The 24,328-nt window shown below is 38.5% G+C and overlaps 1 protein-coding gene across 2 annotated transcripts in view; it reads right to left on the reverse strand.

Moving 5' to 3' along the window:
- ANKRD28 (ankyrin repeat domain 28) overlaps window positions 1-24,328 on the reverse strand; it is a 120,054-nt gene that overhangs the window by 77,739 nt on the left and 17,987 nt on the right. Inside the window, exon 2 of one of the 2 annotated variants that reach the window (XM_074538026.1) lies at window positions 18,061-18,154. The exons of the other annotated variant lie outside the window; for it this stretch is intronic. Within the exon in view, the coding sequence (XP_074394127.1) occupies window positions 18,061-18,102 (42 nt within the window). The 5' untranslated portion in view covers window positions 18,103-18,154. The remainder of the gene's footprint in view (window positions 1-18,060; window positions 18,155-24,328) is intronic. 2 annotated transcript variants of the gene reach the window in all.

The following is a 24,328-nucleotide window of genomic DNA, read 5'->3' on the forward strand; positions in this document are numbered from 1 at the left end:
TCAGTGTAAGTGAACACTTTTCAGCAGTCAGTACATTTATGCAGAAAGCAAATGCCAAGGGTTCCATATGCTTTCTTTGGAATTACCAGCTGGACATATTGCTAGGTAGAGATAATGCCTAACTTAGTTCAAATTATCTGAATATGGTCCATTTTTTACCTTTGGAATTAATGCTTCAAAGTCAGCTAGAAATTCAATAGTTAGCTTAGAAAGTATGCTTTCACACTCAGTTAATTGTGAAAATTCAGAACATTTTAATTTACTCTGGTAATTATTCTAGTGATCTTAGATATAACACAATTAATATAAACTATTTCCAAAAGCAAGTTAATATATATCTCACCTAACATTGTATGGTTTTGAATTCTGACATTACAACAGAGAGTTAAATGCCAGTACATCACCGTTTGCATTAGAAAGAGAACCAACACAACTGAGTCAATATTATATTGATTTCTATAGCAATCTAAACCATGTATGTAAGCAAAAACACCCTGCTCACACAGGACTGTGTGTGTGCAATTGCTTCCAAAACCAAAGGAAAACCCAGTTCTGGATATTTAATTTTTGCTCACAATTAACTGGCATTTCCCCCTTACATCCCCTTCAGCCAAAAGCTGTGCCTTCACCTCAATGCAAACAGCATCTCTAATGACCTCTTCTTTCAATTTCATAAAACTACCCAATATATCTTCTGGTGTGCAAAATGCAGTTTCTAATGTTACCTAAAAGGTCTTGTAAAAACCAAAAACTGTTTAGAATTCTACTGTGAGAAACCAAACTAAGGCTTCAATTTTTCAACAGCTTATCTAGACTAACAACTTTCTGTGTAGAAGAGTTAATAGCAACAGAGAATGAAAGCAGAGAAAATTCAAGATGATTAATTTAAGCTTCTGTTCCTCAAACTAATTTAGGAATCATAACAGAACTTTGTGAAGGTATAAAGAACATTGCATTTCAAACAGTTTGTATTAATAAAACTTAAAATAACTGAAGACAGCAGGTCATCATCATCCCTCTTCTCCACATGTCATCTATTTCCATACAAAAGCTTATGAAACCAGAAGTAGGAAAGAAGGCTCAAAAATGGCCTCACTTAAAAAAAGAATGCCATGTCTACAGGGGTTTGAGTGGTGATCTGATGACCTCCACAAGGTCTGTTAGCAAAGTAAGATCTCCACACTTAACTCTCAAATTTTAAGAAGTGCAATGATGATACCCATTTTTGTGAAAATAAAGGCTTTTTTGTGGACATGGTAGCTGTAAGGAAAAAAAAGTGTTGTAATTTTCAAACTACACTTGGCTTTAAGTAAATCAAGTTTCAAGAGTCTTTAATGGATGCATATAAAGAGAATATATTACAAGAATGCAACCTGCAGGTTAAAACACAGATGTCAGCCATCTACACTAGACAAAAAAACATGAACTCTGATCAGCTAAAAATAGCAACCTTTTCTATGGATCTGTCCTCTTCTCTAGGAACAAATAAGCAAAAGACTGCAGCCCTGCTGATGACACCAAAAACCAAAGGACAATGTCAAAGAATCTACTCAGATTAAGATTTCTCTCTTGCCAATCAGCATTTACCAAGTTTTTTCTGGGCTGAGGTTAATCCAACTGGTTTCAGGTAATATTTTGTATGATTAAAAGGATCTAGTAAAGGAAGAAAATTGTTCTGTCACGTTCCAGTAAAAATGAAAAAACTTAGAACCAAGTCATATATCACCTTTGCAAGGCAAATACTGAATCTGTGTATTTCTTCATAAGACAAAAATTGCTTTTAACAGGTACAGCTCTAAGTAAACAGACATGCCTCAGTATAAGCTGATTTTATCACATACAGACAGAGAGGGGTGTTCGGCATCACCATGAATGTAAGTTACAATACTTCTAGAACACGTCTCATGAGTCAGTCATCTGAACTCCTCTGCTGCTTCCTCCCCACTCCTGAGGGAATGAGGTGGAGTCAGGAAAGAGAACAGTCTAAAGCAAGAAATTAGTACCTTTCTTCCCAGTTTTGTTCTGTTTATTCCAGAGCATCTGCATCTGCAGAATAGTTTTAACCCCTGGACTCCCCAGTTCTGCTTCTAAGGACATGCAAAATAGCTCTGCTTGCACTTCATGATACCACAGAAAATTCCTACTTTTTCTCATGCAATTAATTATGCTCTGTTAATCTAAAGAACGATTTCACATTGTCACATATTATCTTTGAACACTTGGCAATTAATAAAATCCAGTGTCTGAAAAGTCATTTCAGCTAAAACTGAAACACAAAGAAGAAAAATAATCCAGCATTCACTATAACTTTCCTCAATTGGAGCAAGAGGAGAAAAATAATTAATAAAAAATGTCTATGATTCAGATATAAACTTCAGTTGTATACTTAAACACCCAGTAACATGTTAAAAATATAAACTGATCAACGAGCAATAAAGCACCTTGAAAGTGTTTAAAATCTACTAAGCAATTTTCTGTTTAACACTTCTATTCTGTATGTCTGCACAATGCACCTGCAGACAAACTCTTGGCTGAAGGACCATACAGCCACCACAGTACAAGATAAGTAAATACCTGAAAAAAATTAACTCCAGAGTCCAAAATATGGAGTCTAGCAATCAAACTGTGCACAGACCAAATACCAGAAAAGCAAATGCAACTCCTATTTCTCTTAAAAGAAAGTGAAAATATGAGAGTCCTGCATCTACCAACATGTTTTCTAGCTAGGATATCACCCAGCACACATTCCTTTTAGGCCAGATTTAAATTTACTGGCAGAAGGAGGCACCTTGTACTTTCAGTGTACAGTCCTGTAAACAAAAATCAACCATTTATTCTTACATTAACACACAGTACATAAAAGAAGTCCTCCAGTCTGTCTGAATTCACGGTCTCAAGGTACTTTGCAGAAAATTTGTGTGCCCAGATTTATCAGTTGCACACAACAGCAGCCACCTCTTTGTCTTTTGGGAAACAGAAGGCAGCTCTTACATCCAACAGCTTCTCCAAATAACAACCACACGAGCTGACTGTGGTATTGTCAGTCTTGTAAAATTGACTAGAATTCAAAACAACTCCTGTTTCAGGAAGGAGAGACCACAAAAAGGTGCACCTGTCCACATATATTGTTATGAACAGTTAACTTAACTTTGCATCCATGAAGACAAAGACCTTGACAAACCACTTTAGCTACTGTGGCGTGGATTTTGGACAGAAGACAGTTGATTTTTAAGCAATTTTTCTTTCTGGGAGAAGGTAAGTGAGAGAAAATGATTTCTGATGGAAAATGGAGAAGATATTATCTTAAAATATCTATTTAGTCAAAGAGAGAAGCAGGCAAAACATTTGAGTATTTGTTAAACCCACACAAACACAAAATTATTAGCTATACACTTAAGGTTTTCGCAAGCATGACAGCTTTTAAAAATGTTTTCATAATACAAAAAGCAAGGCCTACAGGTTTGTTGAAAGTATTTCCACCTGTTGGCAGAGCAAAGGCAGAAAAGACACTGATAGAAGCAATTCTTCTGGCCTCCTTAGCTCCTTCCAGTTTGTATCATGTCCCCAGCCAATTCTGGCTTTTGGCACAGAAAATGGCATCAATTACAATAATAACCACAGTGTCCTTCCAGGAATAATTACAGAGGGCAACAATTTCAGCTGTGCACACCAGCTCTAAAAGCAGAGTTGACTAAAACAAAACAGAAATCAAAGACTCAGTCTCAGCAGTTCCTGTTTGCTCTTTCACATTCAAGCACCCTCTCCCAGCACACCCAGCCCGTTGCTGGGAGGTGAGGCTGGACAGGAATGCCAGGAAGAGCAGAGCAAAAATAACAACCCAGACACATTGGAAGAACAACCCACTGTCACAGCTGGCACTGACAGCCTCATGCTTCAGGGAACAGTACTACTACGTTTTCCCAAGGAGAAGAAACAGGTACCTTGGCTGGAGCAAATAACAACTGCAGAATTCCTAATCATAGTTTTATATCACCTATCACCTTGCTTTGAAAGTGTTTATACCACTACTGTACACACTCCTGTAAATTAACTAAAATAGGATCCTACTAAATTATATTAGTGTAGCTGGTGAAACAACTAAGAGAATTCCCTTTGGGCCTGTGGGCACACACACACACTGAGAAGAATTAGTACATCTCCTTTGATCTACTTTTCTACTGATCTATAGTCATGCTCAAGATGAACAGAGGAAGTGCTGATTTTACATATTTCCTCTTTGAAAATTTCTTCCTGCAATACTGTTCCTGCAGAGAAAAAAAAATCAAACTCATTATTTATTACAGAAAAACTAGCCCACATCACAGAAGGTCAATGTAACATTGCCTTATTTTTCACCATGTAATAGGTTTGCTCTTCCCTCTTCAGTAGGAATTAAGGGGTTTGTGGATAGCATATGAGATTCAAGGACAGACACTGTAACACACAAAAGCACCACAAGCCTCTCAGAGACTGCATCCTTGAATACCAGACATCCCTTGGGATTTTCTAATGTATGGCATAACACACTTCTTCTGTCTCTGGTGCACTGAAACCAATTCTCTATGTTTGTATCCCAAAGAAAAGAAGCAATTCTCACCTGGCAGCTGCTTACTCAAAAAAACCCTGAGTGTGATCTTTCATTGCTCTATGGGAAAAGAAGTCCCAGTTTCCCCAGATTTGTATGCTTTTCTGCTTTGTTTTTGAACAAACTGCTGTTTCTCCAGCAGATGATTAGGAACACATTGCATTTGGTCTGCAGGGCTCAGCTTCCCCACAGAGGCTCATTTAGCTGCATGGACTATAAACCAATAACCTTTATCCTTTGCTCTTTTTCTAACCTTGGTTCTTTAGCTGGAACACTGGAAACCCCCTTAAAGGGAAGGCAGCACAATGGCAAAACACCCAGATTCAGCACTGGACAGTGCTGGTGTTAAGACTGAAAATGAGGTTCTCACTGGAGACAAGAAATCTGGCATAAAGTTTATCATTTCCTCATTAAAACATGGGCTGCCATGCTGCTGAGCTTCTGAAGATGAAAATGGTAGTCAGGAGATTGCTAGAAATGAGAATTGCTCTGCTGAGTAACCACTCTGATTCAGTCCCAATCTCCACTATACTGATGACATAGAAAACCTTTCATTGCAGCATGTTTGATGAGCTATGGATGACAGACAAATCAGTTAGTCCTTTCCAGGTTACATTAAGGTTATCCTCCTACCACCATTCTTTAACACACATGTGCCCATTCTTTTCCTTTTCCCCTTCTCTTTCCCCTGTAAAATTCCCTAGCTAATTTTTTCAGCACCATTTCAGTTAACACTGGAGTATGCATTGTTTTTGATGCTCCAAGTTATGTAGAAAGAACAAGGAAAGCTGAAATTAGCTAAGAGCATATGAAACTACAGAGATGTGGGTTCATAAAAAACATCTCAATTTTGGAACAGTTGCAGGCAGCCATATAAAAATGCAACACAAATTCTAGCATTCTACAAGTCATTCTACACACTTGAAAAGCAATTCTCTTGACTGAATTTTTATCCTATACCTTTTAGCACATTTTAGGCAGAAAAGTTAGTTATGCCAGTCAGAAGAGGACTTTCAAAGTTTCATGCCACCAACCACATCAATCCTTGTGGGTAAGTTGCCAAGGTTACAAAATGTTTGCTTTTATACATTTGTCAGAAGTTCCTATGGAATTCCCACATGACCAAAATCAGCAGTGGCTGGGAGTGCTCCACCAACATTTAGGAACTTGAGTCAGAAACACATACCACTTCCACTCAGACTATTATCTGGGAAACACTAAAAAAATGATTCATACCATTTTGAGCCATGGAAGGGAGGAAACAAACATCATATTCAACTATTTAAATCTTTCACTGATGACTCACATCAGTTTAGAACATTTCCAGAACCAGTTGCTTTTCTCCAGTAACAAACAGCAGTTGCCTATTCAAAAAAAAATAAACAACACTGACAGACCCGCTTTCAACAGAACCGTTCAACTATCAGAGAATTAGTAAAAAGGAAAGAATTGGGTTGGGGATTTTTTTTGCCCCTCCACCTCCTCCCAAAGCACAAACCCCAAGAAGCACAGTGGATCTATCTCTGCTAGCCAAGGTCAGAAAGCTCACCGACTTCCAACTGCTAGCTATGCTATGCTGATTTAAGTTTGATTTTAGCATATTTGCAAGAATCAGCTTGGATATGCTGCTATAACAAACAGTGCATCACCTGTCTCATTTCAGCAGCATTAGCAGGGTTTTATCTTAGTTCATGTTTTGCTTGGACTTACAGTTGTGTTATCTCAGCAGCAAATACTAACAAAATGTTAATCCAGTCACAGAAGCAAGAAGATGCAACCAATTAAGAGTGAGAAGTAATGAACACCCTGTGAAAAACTAAGAACCAGAGCAGAGCAATGCACCTAAAGAAGTGTTAAACAGCTCTCACTGGCTTCCAGTGGTTAAATTACTAAAAGGGAAAATAACACAGGTTGGACTGAGGAGCAAAGATAAAACCTAAGAAGGAGCAACTATCCAGTACAGGCTGCTTTACCTCTACTAGAAGGGCATCAGGAAGAGAACACTTCCAAATCTGACCATCTTAGGGAAGGAAAGTTTACCCAGCTTCAAATGTATGTCTGCTATTCACTCAGTCTGATAAGTAAAAGAACTAAAATGCATTATCTAGAGGACGCTATTTAGAATGACAGAGTGAGAGCAACATATATTTTCTAAGAGTACCACACAATTTCTGCTATTCAAAACAAAGCTCTGATTTCATCAAGAAGAAAAGGACTACAAAATCTGCTCCTTCAAAATATCTGTCCAATACATTTGTCATTACTGAAACTCTCCTAGAAAGTTGTAGAAAGTTGAGGGAGTCCATAATACTGAGGGAAGGAAGAGGCTGAATTATCTCATAGCTCTAAAAGAAAACAGAAAAACTGTGTCCTTTAGAAGTTTCTGTTCAGATTTTCCTACTTATTAGTCATGTGATGGTCCAATCTGCCTACAACCCAGTCTCCCCCTCCCTGTTCCACCCAGGAATGAGTGTTGCAGGGACAAAGGAGGAAAAAAGGGGGGCACATTTTAATGATGAGGGCTTTTTTCTCAGGATGGAGTTTGGGAAGGAAAGGTCCTGAATATATATATTTTTTTTAGAAGATTTAAAAGTTTTCTTTTAAAGAAAACTTTTTTAATATCAGTTCTCTCTTACAGAAGTTATGAGTTGGAACAAATTTTTAAATAAATATTTAACTATTATAATGCTAAAAATGCATATGACATTCCTACAAGTGCAATACTTTTAATTTAGTTTTGAGTAGACAGGAATAGACTGTGACCACACAAGCCACAGTTCAGCTGGCTTGTTCACATGTGAAATTTTGGTTTCCATACATACCAGGACTCAAAACACTGTATGTGAGTGAGCAAAATGAATCCCAGTTGCTATGGATACCACTTTTTTTTCTCTTTTCAGTATGTAAACAGTGTCACTGTACACAAATTATGATGATTATCTTTAAAATAGTGTGTGTCAATAGCTTCCTCAAGCGTCAGGATTTGCTGCTTGGGGAAAGCTAAACTTCCTAGAAGTTTTTAGGAACCCCTTACACCTCCCTCATGTCCAAGGAAAAACTCCTTCCTGGCAACTGAAAACACTCTATAAAACACAGCTGTATAAAATCCACATATTCACACACACATACAGGCACTACTGCAGAATGAGAGAGCTCATCTAAAACTTCTGCAGCTGCCAAAATAGATGTGGCTTCTCCCAAAGAAGAAGCAAGGAGAAACACAGCTGCAGACAAAAATCATCCCTGCCTGCTTCAAACCTCCCAAGGAGTTCTCCCCACAGTGCCCACAAGGGAAGCAGCTCTTCAGGAGGAGAGCTCTTACATACCACTACAGGATAAGAGCATGAACACAACCTGCACTCCTCAGTTACTTTTCCTATCCATTTTTCAATTCTGTATTTAGAAAAATAAAAAGCACTTTGCTTAAAAAGTCTGTCACCAAATGAAATTTCATAAAATGCAACAGAGTATTACTTTAGAATGCTAATTAAATTCTTACAACCCTAGAAATCTGTTTGGTTTTTTTTCCCCTAAGTGGCATTTAGAAAATGTATTAGTCTGATTTTAACTGCTGGTCACCACACAGACTCTTCACTCCTCCCTTCCCCGCATGATCCTTGCACATTCACATCCCTTTCCTGAGCCAGCACAGACAACTTGTATGACCCAACTGTCCCTATTTACTGGTTTTTTTGCTGGCCAGTTGTGTGAGCCAGCTCACCATGGGGCCTGCAGCTGCCACACAGCACTGGGAGGGTTCAAACTGCTCATTGCAGCAGGCAGTGATGAGAGAGCTTTGCAAACCCACACCCATCAACCCAGCTCCCTCCATCAACCATGCATCAGAACTATTCCATTCCTTGTATTATCCTTAAAATATCTCAAAACTGCTTTCATGACACCTGAACTTTTCCAAACTTGGACACTATTACAACCAAGTATACCACTTAAACTCTTTCCAGTTACACAAAACCATGGTTATGCAAAGAATTATTAAGTTTCTCGTCCCATGAGTCAATATGTAAATTGCTCCAAATAAATTTTCGTTTAAAAAAAAAGCGTTTTGCAAAATAGAAATTTCACAGATTGTGTTAATCAAACTGTCCCTACAGTACTAACAGAATCTATAAAGCATATGGCTCTCTAAAGAAAATACTAGAGAATTTTTTAAAAAAGCAGACAAAACCAATTATGTATCCAGAATCCACATACAAGGAATTTATGTATTAAATACAAACACAACAAGGTAGCTACAACTTTTACACAATTATCCAACATGATCTAAAACTTGTGAGTTTGGGGGGGTTTAGTATTTCTTTTCAATCAGGATTATTTTGGGTTTCATGTCTTCCAAAATCTTCCTAACACTGGCTTCAATCAGTGATTTATTCAATTAAGACGACACCTAGAGGAGAACTTGCAAAGTAAGTTTTGGCATTCCTAAGAGCCAATAAATTGCATTATAAAGGAATATTATTATACAGAATTAGAAAGATGGTATTAAAACACTACATAATATACAATACACATGAGCTGCATATTACTTATTCAAAATATTAAGAAAATTAACTTCTATACACCTTTGCCTCTAACACTACTTTAGGACTAGGTATCTTAGAACCTACAAATAATCAAACCACACTCAGCAAATAAGTAGGTATAAAAAGGAAGAGTATTTGGTCAAGTTTTGTGGCAAAAATGAGGCCACAGGGCATCTTGTATGCAATTGTTTTCTACCTCTTCTTGACAAGACAACTTTTGTTTTATAAAAGCATTGTGAAAAACAAATACCAGATTTCTATAATATAAATATGTCAGGAACCAAACATATTTAATAACTTCAATATTTAATACCAAGAAGTCAGTAATAGGGTTACAAATAGTCTTACTTGTTTATATCTTACAAAGCAAGCTGTGGAATGTCTTCCCCAGAAAACACCTCATGCAAGCAGCATGCTCATAATGCAGGGCAATGAAGAGAGAACACTGAACTCATCAACTGGCTTGCAAACTACACTAGAGTCTAGAAATACATCAATAAACTTACACATCTTGGTTAAAACCACCAAATAACTATGAAAATGTAACCTTTAAGTCATGCAGATACAAATTTTTATCATCTTGACTCAGCTGCTGTAACCTTGTGCCTACAGATTTATTTCAGGCCCTAGGAAATAAAGACAACCATTTTTTCAGAAGCATTGATCACCCAAGTTTCTTTCTGGATGTACACTGACACCTCATGGCCATTTAAAAACTACTTACAGTCTACGCTCCCTTTGTTCTGTTTTTCTGTCTTTTTTAAACACTCCAATTAATTTCTTTTTCCTTTAATGAAATGTTGTCCTCTTTAGAAATGTCAGCCTTAAGATGATATTATTTGGTGTGTTGCTCCTTTCCTTTCAGCAAGAAACCACTCACCATTAATTTTTGATGAGCAGGGAGGAACTCTGCCCCCCACAAACACTGAATCATGGAAGACAGGAGGACAAGGGACCTTTTCTCTCCAGCTTCAGACCCTGCAAACTGCAGGGAAGCAGCCACAGCTGCTCTAACTCCTCACAGAACAGAGAGACCAGGAAGATAAATAGGATTATGGCCATATGAAGAATGAGACCAGAAATGTTCCTCCCCAGATGACAGAAACAGCCTCTGGATAAATTTCTGGCATTACACAAAAACCTTTTACTCTTTGAAGTACATGAAAACCTTCAAAGTTACACACATGATTACCTAAGAATATAAGTAAAATTCACTACTTCCTCCAGATTCTCATACTGGAAGGAGAAGTGTGTTACTTTTCACTCTTTCCAACAGGGTGACATGAAAAAAACACCAAACCTCTGCTATTTCTTCCTTCTTGATTGAGAACTCTGTGGCATATCTATATAAATAGTCAAATCACACACTACATATCTCAAGACTGATAATCTAACAAACTGCTCCTTGCTAACTAAAATTATAAAGTCTTCAACTGTGAAAAATAAAGAGTAATATATATATAATAGGCTTGTAATGTTATTTGCTAGGGGTATTAGCAACTCTTGTTAGAAACTGTAGAGGTAACTGAATTAATATTATCCAAGAAATGTTAACATCCATGGGAAAAAAGACTCATTCTTTTGAAACACTTATCTTTACCTAAATATGCAAGACAAAGGCATTTAGAGGATATTGTCAGTTCTTAAAAAAGAAATGCAGCTACGTTATGTAATTTCTTCAGAGATGCTACTTCAAATTTCTTGACCTTCTAAGAAAAACTGCTTGAATTCTATTCTGTGAAGTAATTATAACATTAATTAATACAATATTAATATTTTGGCAAAATCTGTAAAACTTTCCATGTTAAAAAAAAAATTAAAAGCAAATGTGAAAAGAAGCTTTTACTCTCTTTTTACCAAGTCTAAGGGAAAAGATTCTCAAGCATTTACTCTTTACGTAATACAAGCTTTGTTTTACATATATCAAAGTGGAATTCCTGTAGCATTAAAACATGATCAAGAAGGACAAAAAGATTCACTTTCCATATCAGAGAAACATCCAACTTCTTGCCCCACAGAACTCCTGGCTTTAACAGAGATGGAACAAGCAAACTGCCAGTCAGCATATTTTTACAACATTCCCTCCCAGCCCTGCCAAAAAGCAGCAGCCGATAAATTCCATTCATCATGGAAAGAGTTTATTTTTCAGTCACTACTATCACCATCTGGTCAGCAGCTATGGAAATATCACACATAATATAAAAGATTAAAATGAGGTCATCTTGAAGAGCACACTGGAGAAAGAATCCAAGGTAACACACTTAAAACTTATACTGCTCACCATTATTTGCATTAAAGAGCTACCACAACATCTGCACAAATGCTAGACCACACATACTAAGTGCCACAGGCATCCAGCTTTTAAACTCAGTCAAAATTTAGACTCAAGTTTTCTCTATCAGATGTCAGAATGAGATAAAAAATAAAGGGAAAAGAAAAAATTTTAAAAGCACAAACCAACAATGAACCTCCAGTATTACTAAGACTAGGGGAAAAATAAATTTGATTTTCATCTGTTTAATCCACACAGAAATTTAAGTTATAGCACCCTAAGTGTTATATAGCAGCACAGTATTTTATAGCTGGTACTGAAATTTTGAAAGGTCAAAGAAACATGTGCCATTCTGGTACCCATTACACACAAATAATGGTTATGTTGAAGTCTCTTATCTGTACATGACCAATGTGTTTGGATAGCTTGTAGCAGTCTGGTGACCCAGCTTCCTGAATAATTTACCCCAAAAGAACAATTTCCAGGCATAAACAATTGCCATAACATGTATAAAGTGGACTGCATGCCCCACCCAAAAACCAATTACCCATCTTTCAGCAAGTGCAATTTGGAAATACTGTAGCTAGCAATGTGTTTCCAGTATTTCTGAACAAGGACATGCATCATTTTTGTATTGACAGAAGAGCAAACAAGGTTTATCAGCCACCATGGTTTTCAGTTTCTAAACTAAAACACTATAAACCATCATCTTCACAGCCACTTCAGCTACAGGAAAGATGCAAGGAGGAGAGGGGGAAACCAGCTCTTCTTCCAGGACATTTGTCAGGGCACTTTCCTCTAATAGTATGATTTGCATTAAAGTTGCTCTAGTTTGATTCCATGACAAGTCAGTCAAGAAAAACAACCACCAGACATATGAAACTGTAAAAGATCAGATGAGGGGACAGACCTGGAACCTGATCTTCACACAGGCCCCAAATTATAGGAAGGACATCTACACCACAAAGCAGCTTGGCCTCCAGATTTCTAGCATGTGATGTTGAGGAACTAAGAGAAAGATTCAGCTCTTCAAAACTGAAAAAATACAAATGGTACCAGCAGTACAAAACAGAACCCACTTTTTAATTATTATTATTAACAAAAGACATTTAAAAGGATGGTATAAAGTCTACTTGATCTTCAGTTCAAGATCCTTAGGGCAGCCAGGAGGGCACACAACAAGCTCACTACCTTGGACATGACAAGGGCAGACTTTGGTCTCTTCAAGGATCCCCTTAATAGAGTGCCATGGGATAGAGCCCTAGGGGGAAGAAGGGCCCAAGAGAGCTGGATGATATTCAAAAATTGTCTGCTTCAGACTCAAGAGCAATGTATCCCTACAAAGTTCAGGAAATAGTGCGGAACACCAGAATGCCTGCAGGGATGAACAAGGAGCTCCTGGACAAACAAACACAAATTGCTTACAGAGGGTGGAAGAAAGGACAGATAGCCTGGGAGGAATAGAGACAAATTGTTTGAACAGACAGGGATCTGGTTAGAAAAGTACTGTCAGAGGTAAATCTATTCAAGGGCATTAAGGGTAAAAAAATAAATCTCCTTTAGGTACATTATTAATAAAAGAAAGACACGGAAAAATGTAGGTCCTCTCAGGAAAGATGTGGGAGACCTGGTTACCCAGGATGTGTACGGCTGAGGGACTCAGTGACCATTTTGCCTCGGTTTTTACCAGCAAGTGCTCCAGCCACACTGCCCAGTTTGCAGAATGTGAAAGCAGGAACTGGGGAAAAAAAAGAACCTCCCTCTGTATGAGAAGATCAAGCTTGAGATCATGTAAGGAATCTGAAGGTGCACAAGTCCATGGAACCTGGTAAGATATATCCATGGGTCCTGAGGCAACTGCTAATCCATCATATTTGAGAAGTTATGGCCGTCTAGTGAAGCTCTCACTGACTGGAAAATGGGGAATATAATTCCCATTTTACAAAAGGAAGTAAGGAAGCCCCAGGCAACTATAGGCTGGTCAGTCTCACCTTAGTGCCTGGCAAGATCATGGAACAGATTCTTCTTTAAACTACACTTAGGCATATGGAAAATAAGGTGGTGATTGGTAACAGTCAGCACTGGCTTCACTGAAGGCAAATCATGCCTTAGAAATTTGCTGGCTTTCTATGATGGGCTTGTGCAGCAGTGGTGGACAGAGAAGGGCAACAGACATCACCTACCTGGACTTTTGAAAAGCATTTGACACTGTCTTGCACAATATTCTTGACTCTAAACTGGAGAGATGGGGATTTGATGGATGGACCACTCAGTGGATAAAATATCGTCTAGATGGCCTCACTCACAGAGCTGCGGTCAGCAGTTCAATGTCCAATTGGAGAACAGTGATGAGTGATATTCCCCAGGGGTCAGTACAGGGGCTGATCCTTTTAAACATTTTTGTCAATGACAGGGACAGTGGGGTCAAGTGCATCCTCAGCAAGCTTGCCAGCAATACCAAGATGGGTGGTGTGGTAACACACTGGAGTAAGGGGTGTCATCCAGAGGGAGCTTCACGGGCTGAGAGGTGGGCCTGTGTGAACCTCATGTGGTTCAGCAAGGCCAAGTGCAAAGCCCTGCATGTGTGTTGGGGCAATCTCAAACACAAGTACAGACTGGGCTGAGAATGGATTGAGAGTAGCCCTGGAGAGAAGGACCTGGGTGTGTGGGTGGAGAAGAAGCTCATTGTAACCCACCAATGTGTGCTTGCAGCACAGAGAACCAAACGTGTCCTGGGCTGCATCAAAACCAGTGTAGCCAGCAGACCAAGGGAGGTGATTCTTTGAGAGCAAAATAAATAGCTACATAAACTGAACAGTCTGGGGAGGTTGTTCTAACGAAGATCTGAGAGAGTTCTGTGTGCCATTTCTCTCCTGATGCTGTGTTGGGAATTCAGCTGACTAGAGACTGGAAAAGTACAAGGCTGTGGCTAATTCCAAGTCCTGCACCTGCCAGACAGTGTGTCTTTGGGTCTAGCTGGGTATGATAACAAGTAGACAGAGAGACATGAGAAGTAAGAAATGTAGGCCCAAAAGAATGAAGAAGAGTTGATGGTATAGTTTAACCAACAGACCGCTTAGCTTACAGAATATTCATAAGCTCATTACTTGCTGTATAAGTGTCTGATGCTCTCTTCAATAAACAGAACTTGCTGATAACTCATATTCTGTGTCCGAGTCTCCCCTCACCGACAAATGACTCATCCCTGACAAACAGATCATTCTGCAACAATGCTGAGCATGAGTTTGGCCATCTATTCAGATGAAATTCTGAATGTAATTTACCTTGAAACCCTGGAAAGACATAATCATCCTAACCATATGGTAACTATCCCAAATTGAACACTTCTGTGCAAATCATAGCAACCATAGAAACTTGAAGACAAAACCAAAGGAGTATAGTGAAACCTTCTGAAGTCCCTACTCTAGTCTCAACAGGAATGTGCCTTGCAAAAGAAGGCTTTAATCAAACAGTTCCAGTTTCAACAATTTTGCTGCAAATGCTGTAAGTATAGTCGGGAGTACCCACAAGCAATACTTACCAACAAAGACACTGTTAAGCTCTGCAAGTTAAGGGTCTTGCTGAGCATCACTCACAAGGGAGATGGCTTCCACTGCACCCCAGCTGGGGAGCCCCCAGCAGCCAAACCCAGGCCCTGTGTGGGCTCAGCCAGAAGTATCCCATTTGCTGGGGACATGGACTGCCAGGCTCCAAGGTCCCAACAGAGACCAGCTGACAGAGATCAGGGTGAAATCAGCTCTGGGAGGGCTGTGCAAAGCAAACAACTACTGTTTGCTTCAGTTTTATAAACAGACTTGCCCATATGGAGCTCCAAGACAAATCACAGCTTTTGGGTTTGATTATGAAAGTCACATGTTTAAGCAGTAGAAATGGATAGAGAAAGAAGGATTACTGTATCAGCATGAAAGGTCTTAATGAACTAAGCAAGGTTCATGTCCCACACATTGAAGCAAAAATTTCCAGCAACTGGAACTACCACTTCATGACAGTCTTCCTCATCCAGCACAAGAAAGCTGTTGAGACTGGAGAGAGAAATATTGAAACTACTTCCTCTTACATCCAGAAACTCCTCTGATTAGAAATCCATCATACCATCCTGAACTTATAGAATGTAAAGTTCACCAAATTTGTCCTAATATCATTGTTACCGCTCCCAGAATCTGGGGCTTGCAAACCAAAATAATATGAACAATGCACCTTTTCATTATTGGCAAGAAGTATTACTGCTGTTTGTTTCAAAGTCACAGTCTACATGGAAGTGGTATGTGGAATAAGGTAAGAACATGCTAAATGACAACAGCCTTCAGTTTTCTACCTGGTGGTAGCAACACAGGAAAAAAAACATGTAGGTGCTACTTCTTTCAAAGTAGAGGTCCTCAATACAGAATCAGCACAGTAAAAAAAAAATTCATTAGAACATGCAGCCTGTTGGTCAAAACTGGCCTTCTCAGCTTTTATTCAGCAGAAATAATCTGAAATCATGTATACTAGCTTCTCAGGTAAATTCACTTTTGAAGTCAAGCATTAAAAACTGCAATGCTTTTCCAGAAATCCAGAATAGTCTACAAATAACCAGTTCTTCCTCAACAAACAAGAAAAAGATGGGATTTACATTTTGTCTAAGTTCTTATTTTTTCACTATGCCAGGTTTCAATATCTTTCCCTCCATAAGTGTTGCAGCTTAGCAAGAGGAATCAACAAAACAGAGCGTAACAGCTTAAAAGTGTTTCAGCCTCCATAAAGAGCAAAGCAACTACTTCTTTGAGACCTATAAAAATAAAATTTTCAGAAAACCTGTGCAAGTTGGGAAGAACAGTGGTTTTATACAACTAAAGCAGTTATGCTAGCAAACTCTAAATTAGACTTTTGTTCAGAGGGACTACTTTGTTCAGAGAATCCATAGATACTACACTGACAATAGTAGCATAGGATAATCTCCTCTAGGGAGATTCTAGCCCCAGGAGAGAGCTTGACACTAATGCTCTTTTTACACTTTCAGAACTACTTTTAAGGGTAAAGAATCTTGATCTATTTTCCCATGCTAGAAGGAAGAAAGGAAGTAGCTGAACTAGTCTAAACCAGAAGGCAATAGACAAGTCAAGAGTCACTGTCATGGCTAAACAGGAAAACATACTTCAGTTAAAAAAATTTAAAAATCTGTAATTTCAAATGAAACAATGATGTTTAGTTGAAACTGGGACATCTTGAAACTGGGACATCTCCCAGATTTGCCCTAAACCAGGACAAATATATAAAACAGAGTTCAGAATCTGAAGCAAAAAAAACCCCAATGAATAAGAAATTACAGCAAATGCAACTTCAGGTGCAAAGCTAAAACACACCCATGGCTCTAAAGCAGTAGTGGAAGTCTACTTGTGTTCTCCTGAAGGCTTCCATCACCAGTCACCTGCTCAATCAACCTAAAACAATTTTTCTCACAGCCTTCTACAATCCAGGTACTATCAAAATAAATACAGTTAACAAAAAAAGTGCTGCCACAAACCAGATGACCTCATACCATTTACTTGTTAAATTACAGGCATCACATCCTGACAAGTTTCACTCCTTTTTTGCTTATCCATTTTATTTATATGCCAAAATAGGTAGTTACAGCAGTTGTCTTTATCCAAACACATGAAGGACAGAAACACTGCACACAAAACACTAGCTCAAGGTACTCAGTGTATTGGTATTTGGACAGAAGTTAATTTTCTTCACAGTAGCTGTAATGGGGCTGTGTTTTAGATTTGTGATGAAAACAATATTAATAACACAGAGTTGTTTTACTTATTGGTGAGCTGTGCTAGCACAGCACCAAGGCCTTTTCTGTTTCTCACAATGCCCCATCAACAAGCAGGCTGGTGATCTGAGAGCTGTAAGGGACAGAGCTGAGAGGGCTGACCCCAACTGACCCAAGAGATATCCCCATGCCATATGACATCATGCTCAGCATAAAGATGAGGAAAGGAGGACGAAGAGAGCAGTGTTTGGAGTGATGGCATTTGTCTTCCCAAGTCATCATTATGTGTGATGGGGCCCTGCTTTCCTGGAGATGGTTCAACACCTGCCTGCCCATGGGAAGTGGTGAATGAATTCCTTGTTTTGCTTTGCTTGCATGCACAGTTTTTGCTTTCACTATTGAACTGCCTTTATCTCATCCCATGACTTTTCTCATGTTTATGTTTCTGATTCTCTCCCCCACTGCACTGGTGGAGAATGAGCAAGTGCCTGCATGGGGCTGAGCTGCCCACCGGGATCAAACCAAGCCAGAAAATGGCAGAATTAAGGTAACATACAACCTTGATATATTTACCTTAAATAGAATAAAGACAGTGCTTAATTACACACCCCTACTACTTTGAAAGTTAGGAGGATAAGTGTTTTTTACTTAAGAAGTCTATCCACAATAGCAGTTCTAAATACTTTGGATATTCCTTTATAGGTTAGTTCTGTAAGGGGAACCAATGAAACTTACATCATCGAACACTGAGTGGCATTAATGAAATTTACTTTGGATTTAATTAAATTTACTCATTTTGCTATTTTAATAAATAACACAAGCACTTGAAGAACATTAGGAGAACAAGGAAATACAGGACAGGAAACAGAGCATTTAATGAAATTATACAGAAGTGTCTTACCCTGTGAATTGCCATGTGACTGTGGTAGCCTTTACGCACCATGAGACAGGAACACTTACACTGGACTTGAAATGGCCACAGGCAAAATTAATTCCTAATTTACAGGAAAAAAAATTCAGAACTTAAATCCTTGTTCACTAAGTTTAAATATAACCCAATATATCACTGGCTATATTTTACAGAAACAACTACTGTCACCTCAGAAGTAAACGTTTTAATTATGCTAAAACTGTTGCAATAGTTTACTGAGGCAAACAAAACTGTACCTTGGGTAATTTTTTTTTTTCTTTTGCAAAATAAGAAGCACAGCTGGCATATTGATAGGCCAATACTTGGGGATAGAACTGGCAGCAGAGTCAGCAACACGTGACATTTCCTGTGCCAGAGAGGAGATCTCTGGAAGCTTCAATGTATTTACATAAACTGTTTTGGTCTTTATTGCTATTAGGTTTTACTGACGGATTTCCCCTCTGTGGACCAAAACAAGTGAATCACTATTTTCCCCTCTTCCTTCACACATGATATTTACAAAGAAAGCCTAGCTTTCACAGATGCCTCCCCTCCATCTGAAGAGGTGCAAAAGGGGAGACCAGGGAGCAAACCTCAAAATATTCAGCATTCATAGTTAAGAGTGGGTATAGAATGTAAATAGCAAGGTAACAGCTGTGGCAATCAGGTACAGACCAATCCAAAGTAACTGCATGATTACAACATTGTTTAGATGAGTCTTAATGACAAATTAATTACTCAGGTCAAAACACAATCCTCAGTCACCTTTCCAAACTGGGTGGAATAGCATGTGACATATTCAGCCCCAGCAGAGCAAAGAACAAAGAGGAACTGCTGCTGCAGTTACATGTCCCCAGTGTTTTCTTTGTGCTGCTACTGCATTTACCTTACTGTCCCATAAGCTGACCTACAGAGAACAAGTGGCAGAAAGCTAAAACTGTTTTTTGCTAGTTCAGCCCCCAAAGTTGCCTGCTGTAAGATCTGCTCAACAACAGTGCAAGAGAACAGCCAGGAAACTCCCAAGGGAGAGATATAAAGGGAGACTACCTTTTCCAGCAAGAGCTTGAAATCTTTTTAAACAGCACTTAGGATGGATTTGCTAATCTGTGCAGATGTACCTTGGCTACTGTCTCATGTACAAATCAGACCTCTAATATTCCTCATATTCCCAAATAATGCTGTAACTAAAGTCTTAAACATCTTCACTTTCTTAGAAAGAAAGCATAATTTCATTGCTCAGCAATTTTTATAGCACTCAAGCCTGTAAGAATGAGAAGATAAAGAATATCAGTGGCAGTATCAGTAATCAGTGGAAATGTATAATCTTGTTTCTAATTTCTGCACCCCACCATCATCCCTGTCCACACACAGTGCCCAGCAGGTCAAACAGACAGCACACCTCAGACGTGTGAGCTGCACAGATGTCAGCTCACCCCCAGCACCTCATGACTATCCCACTCCATCTGCAACAATCTCCCCTTAAATGCACCAACATTCTTTATCCTACCAAGCAAAGCAAGTTTTGTATAGATTAGCAAACAGGGAGGTATTTTGACCATTTTGAGTGTTGCTTAGAATATTGGTTTAATATCCTGGTTATTTTTGTAAGATTGTTGATCAAAAGGTACTCTGAAATGTTTAAATGTAGGATTCAAACATTATTTCTATAATCCACTTTGATCTGTCAGATACTGGTTTTTGATCTCAGCATTTTTATATTTGATGTTTATGCTCAGATGTGTGCTTACATTGTATTGTTTCAGTTTGAAGATTATTTCCAATCATGGCATCACAGCATGGGTGAGGTTGGAAAGGACCACAATGGGTGATCTGGCCCAACCTCCCTGCTCAATCCTGGAGTACATGGCACAGGATTGCATCCAGATGATTCGTGAATATCTCCAGAGACAGAGACTCCACAATAATTTACAGAATCCAGAATATTTTAACTGAACAGCAGAGTGATGGGGGGGGGGGGGGGGGAAAGCTTAGCTTTGACAGTTCATTTATCCTTGAACTTTTCAGTCAGACTTTCCAAGCAGACATGTTATTCTGAATAACAATTTGGAACATTGTATTCGAATGTACCAGGAGCATAAAGTAATATTCTAATTTTTTCAGTTTGAAAGAAAAGAGAATGATTAGTGTAAATCACTCTTAAAAAAAACCCCAAAACTTAAACAGAAAACAAGAGCAGCAATATCAAACCTTGTCACTTGGTGGCAGCACACCAAAGAAAACCAAAACACTTGAGCAAGACCACAAAATTGCTTTCCAGTACATACTACTTTAATATCTCTCCTAGAATTGCCAGAATTCCTGGAAGGCTCTAGTCACTTCACAAATTAAGGGCAGGCACCTAAAATTTTAAGACTACCGACTTCACATTCAAGGAGATAGTAAAGGCTCAAAATTAAAAGAGTTTTACTTCAGTTTTTTGGCATGTTTAGAGGTTCGCCTACCTCCACCAAAATTGCTAGGAACATGCTAAATAGTATTCCCAGACAGGTGCAAGGCTCAGCAAGCAAACAGAAGAAATACTTGCAAGCAAGCAGTTCCTACAAACCGAACAAAATAGGGGACCCTGAGTCAGATGCACCATGGATTTGGATTTCATGCCACCAGGAAAGGCCTGAGAGCACACCAGAAAACTCATTACAGTCCTACCTCTCTTCCACCAGCTGAAACTCCTGCCAGCATCACACATGAAAGGCAACACCGCACACAGTAAGTACCCAACAGTGCTATTGTAGGCAGGGACAATGAACGAGAACTGATAGTCCTCACCCATTTAAATAATTGATGTTAAGCAAAGGTTAGATTTAACTAAATTAGTAATATTTAATAATTATTAAATAATTTAGCAAACGCTTTCAAGAAACATTTGAAACTACTACTACTGAAGCAGGAAAGGGATGCAATGAGAACACAAAGATCTGCTGACTTCCTTCTGCTCTGAGTAATGTTGTAGCAAAGGGTCATTTATCACAGGGCCAACAGTTTGGTTATCTTTTCTCTCAAACTGGTCTTCTACACAAAGATGTACAGAGACATACAAACTATACAATGTCTTATTTCTGTAACCACATGATAAACAGCTTGGTTTCACTATAATTCTAAAATCTAAAATTTTGGTTTAGATTACTATTTGTAATCTACATGCCAATTTTACTAATAGGATTACCATATGCTATCACATCATTAATACACAAGTTGCAGTGACAGTTCTATTTTCTCTATATTAGATCTTTATTATTATAACTACAAGATTTAAAAGAGAGTAATTTCTTAATAACAATCCCATACAAAAGCAACTAATGAAGTCTTTGTAGTACTGAGGGGTTTTTGTACCAAGCATAAGATGATATTACCCAAACAATTGATTTCTGGAACATAGAATTTGAGCTTAAAAGAACAGAGTACTTGTATGCAAGCTTCAGGGAGGTGCAGTCATCAGTTTAAGCCAAGCATTAGGAAGTAAGTATGACCTGTACCACAGAAGAGTGACTCCAATAGTTAAAAATATTAGATAAATTCAAGTGGAGAAGATAAGCTCTGCCTCTTTTCCCCCTACCTAACCAAACAGCTTACAGTATACACACAGTCTGGTCGGGCCCTTCAATTTTATCAGCTTCATTAAAACTCCACCTTCAGTGGGACACACATGAAACAACAGCCTAATCCAGCGTTGCAGCAAGGAGATAAAATGGAGACCAAAGGAGAGAGATGAAAGTGAACACAGAAAGCAAGAGAAACGCAGCAGTTTGCCATCAGAGGGAGTAGGAGCTTTAAACAAGAGTGTTCAGCTTCTAGGTGGGAACAGACACACAGTTCTGTGATTATGAACACCTACACAGGTTTAAGGGAGGGCTGGTCCTCCAAATTCTTATTGAGACACAGCACATATGTGCAAAAACTGCAAGAAAACAAAGTTTTTGTTGAAAAACAGAGCTGCTATACTATTTTTACAAGTAGAAAATAGGATACAATGGGATAATGAAAAACAACTTCAAAGTTCTGCCCATTTAAATTACTAATATTTTTAAAAGTTAGGAAAATGTGCTCCTGATCCTTTTTTTCAGTAAACTTACTGCCTTTAAAAGAAAAAAAACAACATCCTATATCACAACATGGAACTAGTTTTTGGACCTGACTTAAATGAAAAGGGAAACATTAAACAAGTAAGGCACAGGACTATTTATCAATTTTATCCCAAACTCTCAGCTCCACTTCAGTGCTGTTCAGTGCCACCTGTGCCTTCAACACACTGCATGTTCCTCAACCTTACCTGAAAGAGCAGATCCTCAGCTGAGGCATGGAGAAAAGAGAGGTGAATGATTCTGTGTAAAAAGAAATAATATTCCACTACTTCCACCACCACACACAGGTTTCTAAGATTTCTTTTTTATCCCTGTTCCTAAAGAGAGATAAACCATTCAGCATATTCAAGACTGCCATACAAGGTCTAGACAACAATGGATCACTATCAGACCCACTCTGTTTTAAAAAGGAAAAATGTTTGCCCGTTTATCTGCATCCCAAGTTGCAGAATACACTAACTTCTCCATACACTAGGAAAAAACAGTTGTCTATATTCCAGAGGTACTGAAAAAGTAGCAGAGTAGGTCTACGGTCCCTCAGTGTATTTTCTACATCCAAACAATGGAGCCATTCATTTGCCCATCTTAATTTTTCCTCATTTAAAAGTGGTCTCAGCAAAATCAGCAGAGGTCTGGCATCTTTTAAAATTAGTGTCAATTGCATTTTAGGTAGGGGAAACAAAAAAGAGACTGCTTCCCTAATTTTAAAAGGGAAATGAACTAAAATCTGATTGAATCATAGCAAAATAATTCTCGTTGGGGTGGTGAGAGGGAAACACTCTTTTTCACAGGAATCAAAAGCTGGAGGCACATACTTGGTGTTAAGTACGTTGCCTGCTTAGGACAAGTGTAAATGAGTCATACCATCTGTACTGACATTCAGATGATTGTCTGGCAAGATAGCAGGGATAACACAAAGCAATATGATGCTCTGCTCTTAATGCTATGGATGCAGTTAAGCTGGGAAATAGAGGGAGACTTAGCAGTTCAACTAAGAACTACCTACAGTGACAGACACTGAACACCTTGTTCTCTGAATTTATAATTAGTTGTAGAGTGCTACACAGAAATCAATAGTACAGAAGTATCTACAAACTCATATATAACAATACTGCAGAGGCTGATTAATGCTGTATTTCAGATGAATATTCCTATCTCACAGAATAATGCAGATAGGCTCAAAGTATAAATAGATTGGAGCAAGAAGTCATTGTGGAACATCAATAATTCAGAGGGAAGCTATTTAAGATAACCATTTGTTACAGAGACAAGACCAAATGCATTGACTAAGAAAAAAAATAGCATGAAAACAACAGAATCAACACTGGCAAGCAGCCTTCTGAAGCAAGTTGTGCTGAGCAGAGTAAAAGCAATAACCACATTAGAAGAAATGAGGAGCTCACAAAGATGCAGTGGGAGACTAATCTCAGCAAAGGTGGGGGAAGTCTCACCCAAAAAGATGCCTCATGGCAGCATCTGAGCCAGGGCAGACAAAGCATCACCAGTGCCTGGGGCAACATGCCATAGAAAACTGCCATTCCCAAAACAGCTGGGTGGATGAGTGGGTGGGGGACCCAAACTCATGGAAGCCATAACCAAGGCTTAGCATGAAACGAATTATTAATACTGGAAAAATGGGCCAAGTTCAGGTGTCTTTAGTACTGTTTTTAAAAAAGTCCTGGAAAGTCAAACTATGTGGGAGGCTGAGCTTACCAACATTACTTTAGTTGTAATAAAAGCAATATATTTTAAAGTACAAGACTAAGCTTTACTTTGGATCTCAGGATATGTAATTTAACATATGTAGCACTGAACCCTCCATCTTTTACATCTGATGAGTGTCAGTGGTACCAAATGATGCTAAAGACTGTTTCAATGTAGCACAAACACAGAATTTATTTATCGTGGTTACATATAAACTAGAGTACATACAGGAAGGACAACAAGTTCTTCCCAAGATATTTCTGAATATCTTGGGGGCTGGAAGGAGGAGAATTGACATACATCTGCTATTCCAAAATCCTTGTGATGATTTGTTTATATTTATACCAAGTTTTGAGCAGCATAAATGTACAAATAATTTAAAATGGTATCTCACTTTCTCCTTGTTCTCATGCCTTCATCTTTTAATTATATGAGAAAACTGTTTACGATCTTAA

This window comes from Zonotrichia albicollis, chromosome 1 (assembly GCF_047830755.1).
Source record: "Zonotrichia albicollis isolate bZonAlb1 chromosome 1, bZonAlb1.hap1, whole genome shotgun sequence".
Lineage (NCBI taxonomy): Eukaryota > Metazoa > Chordata > Aves > Passeriformes > Passerellidae > Zonotrichia > Zonotrichia albicollis.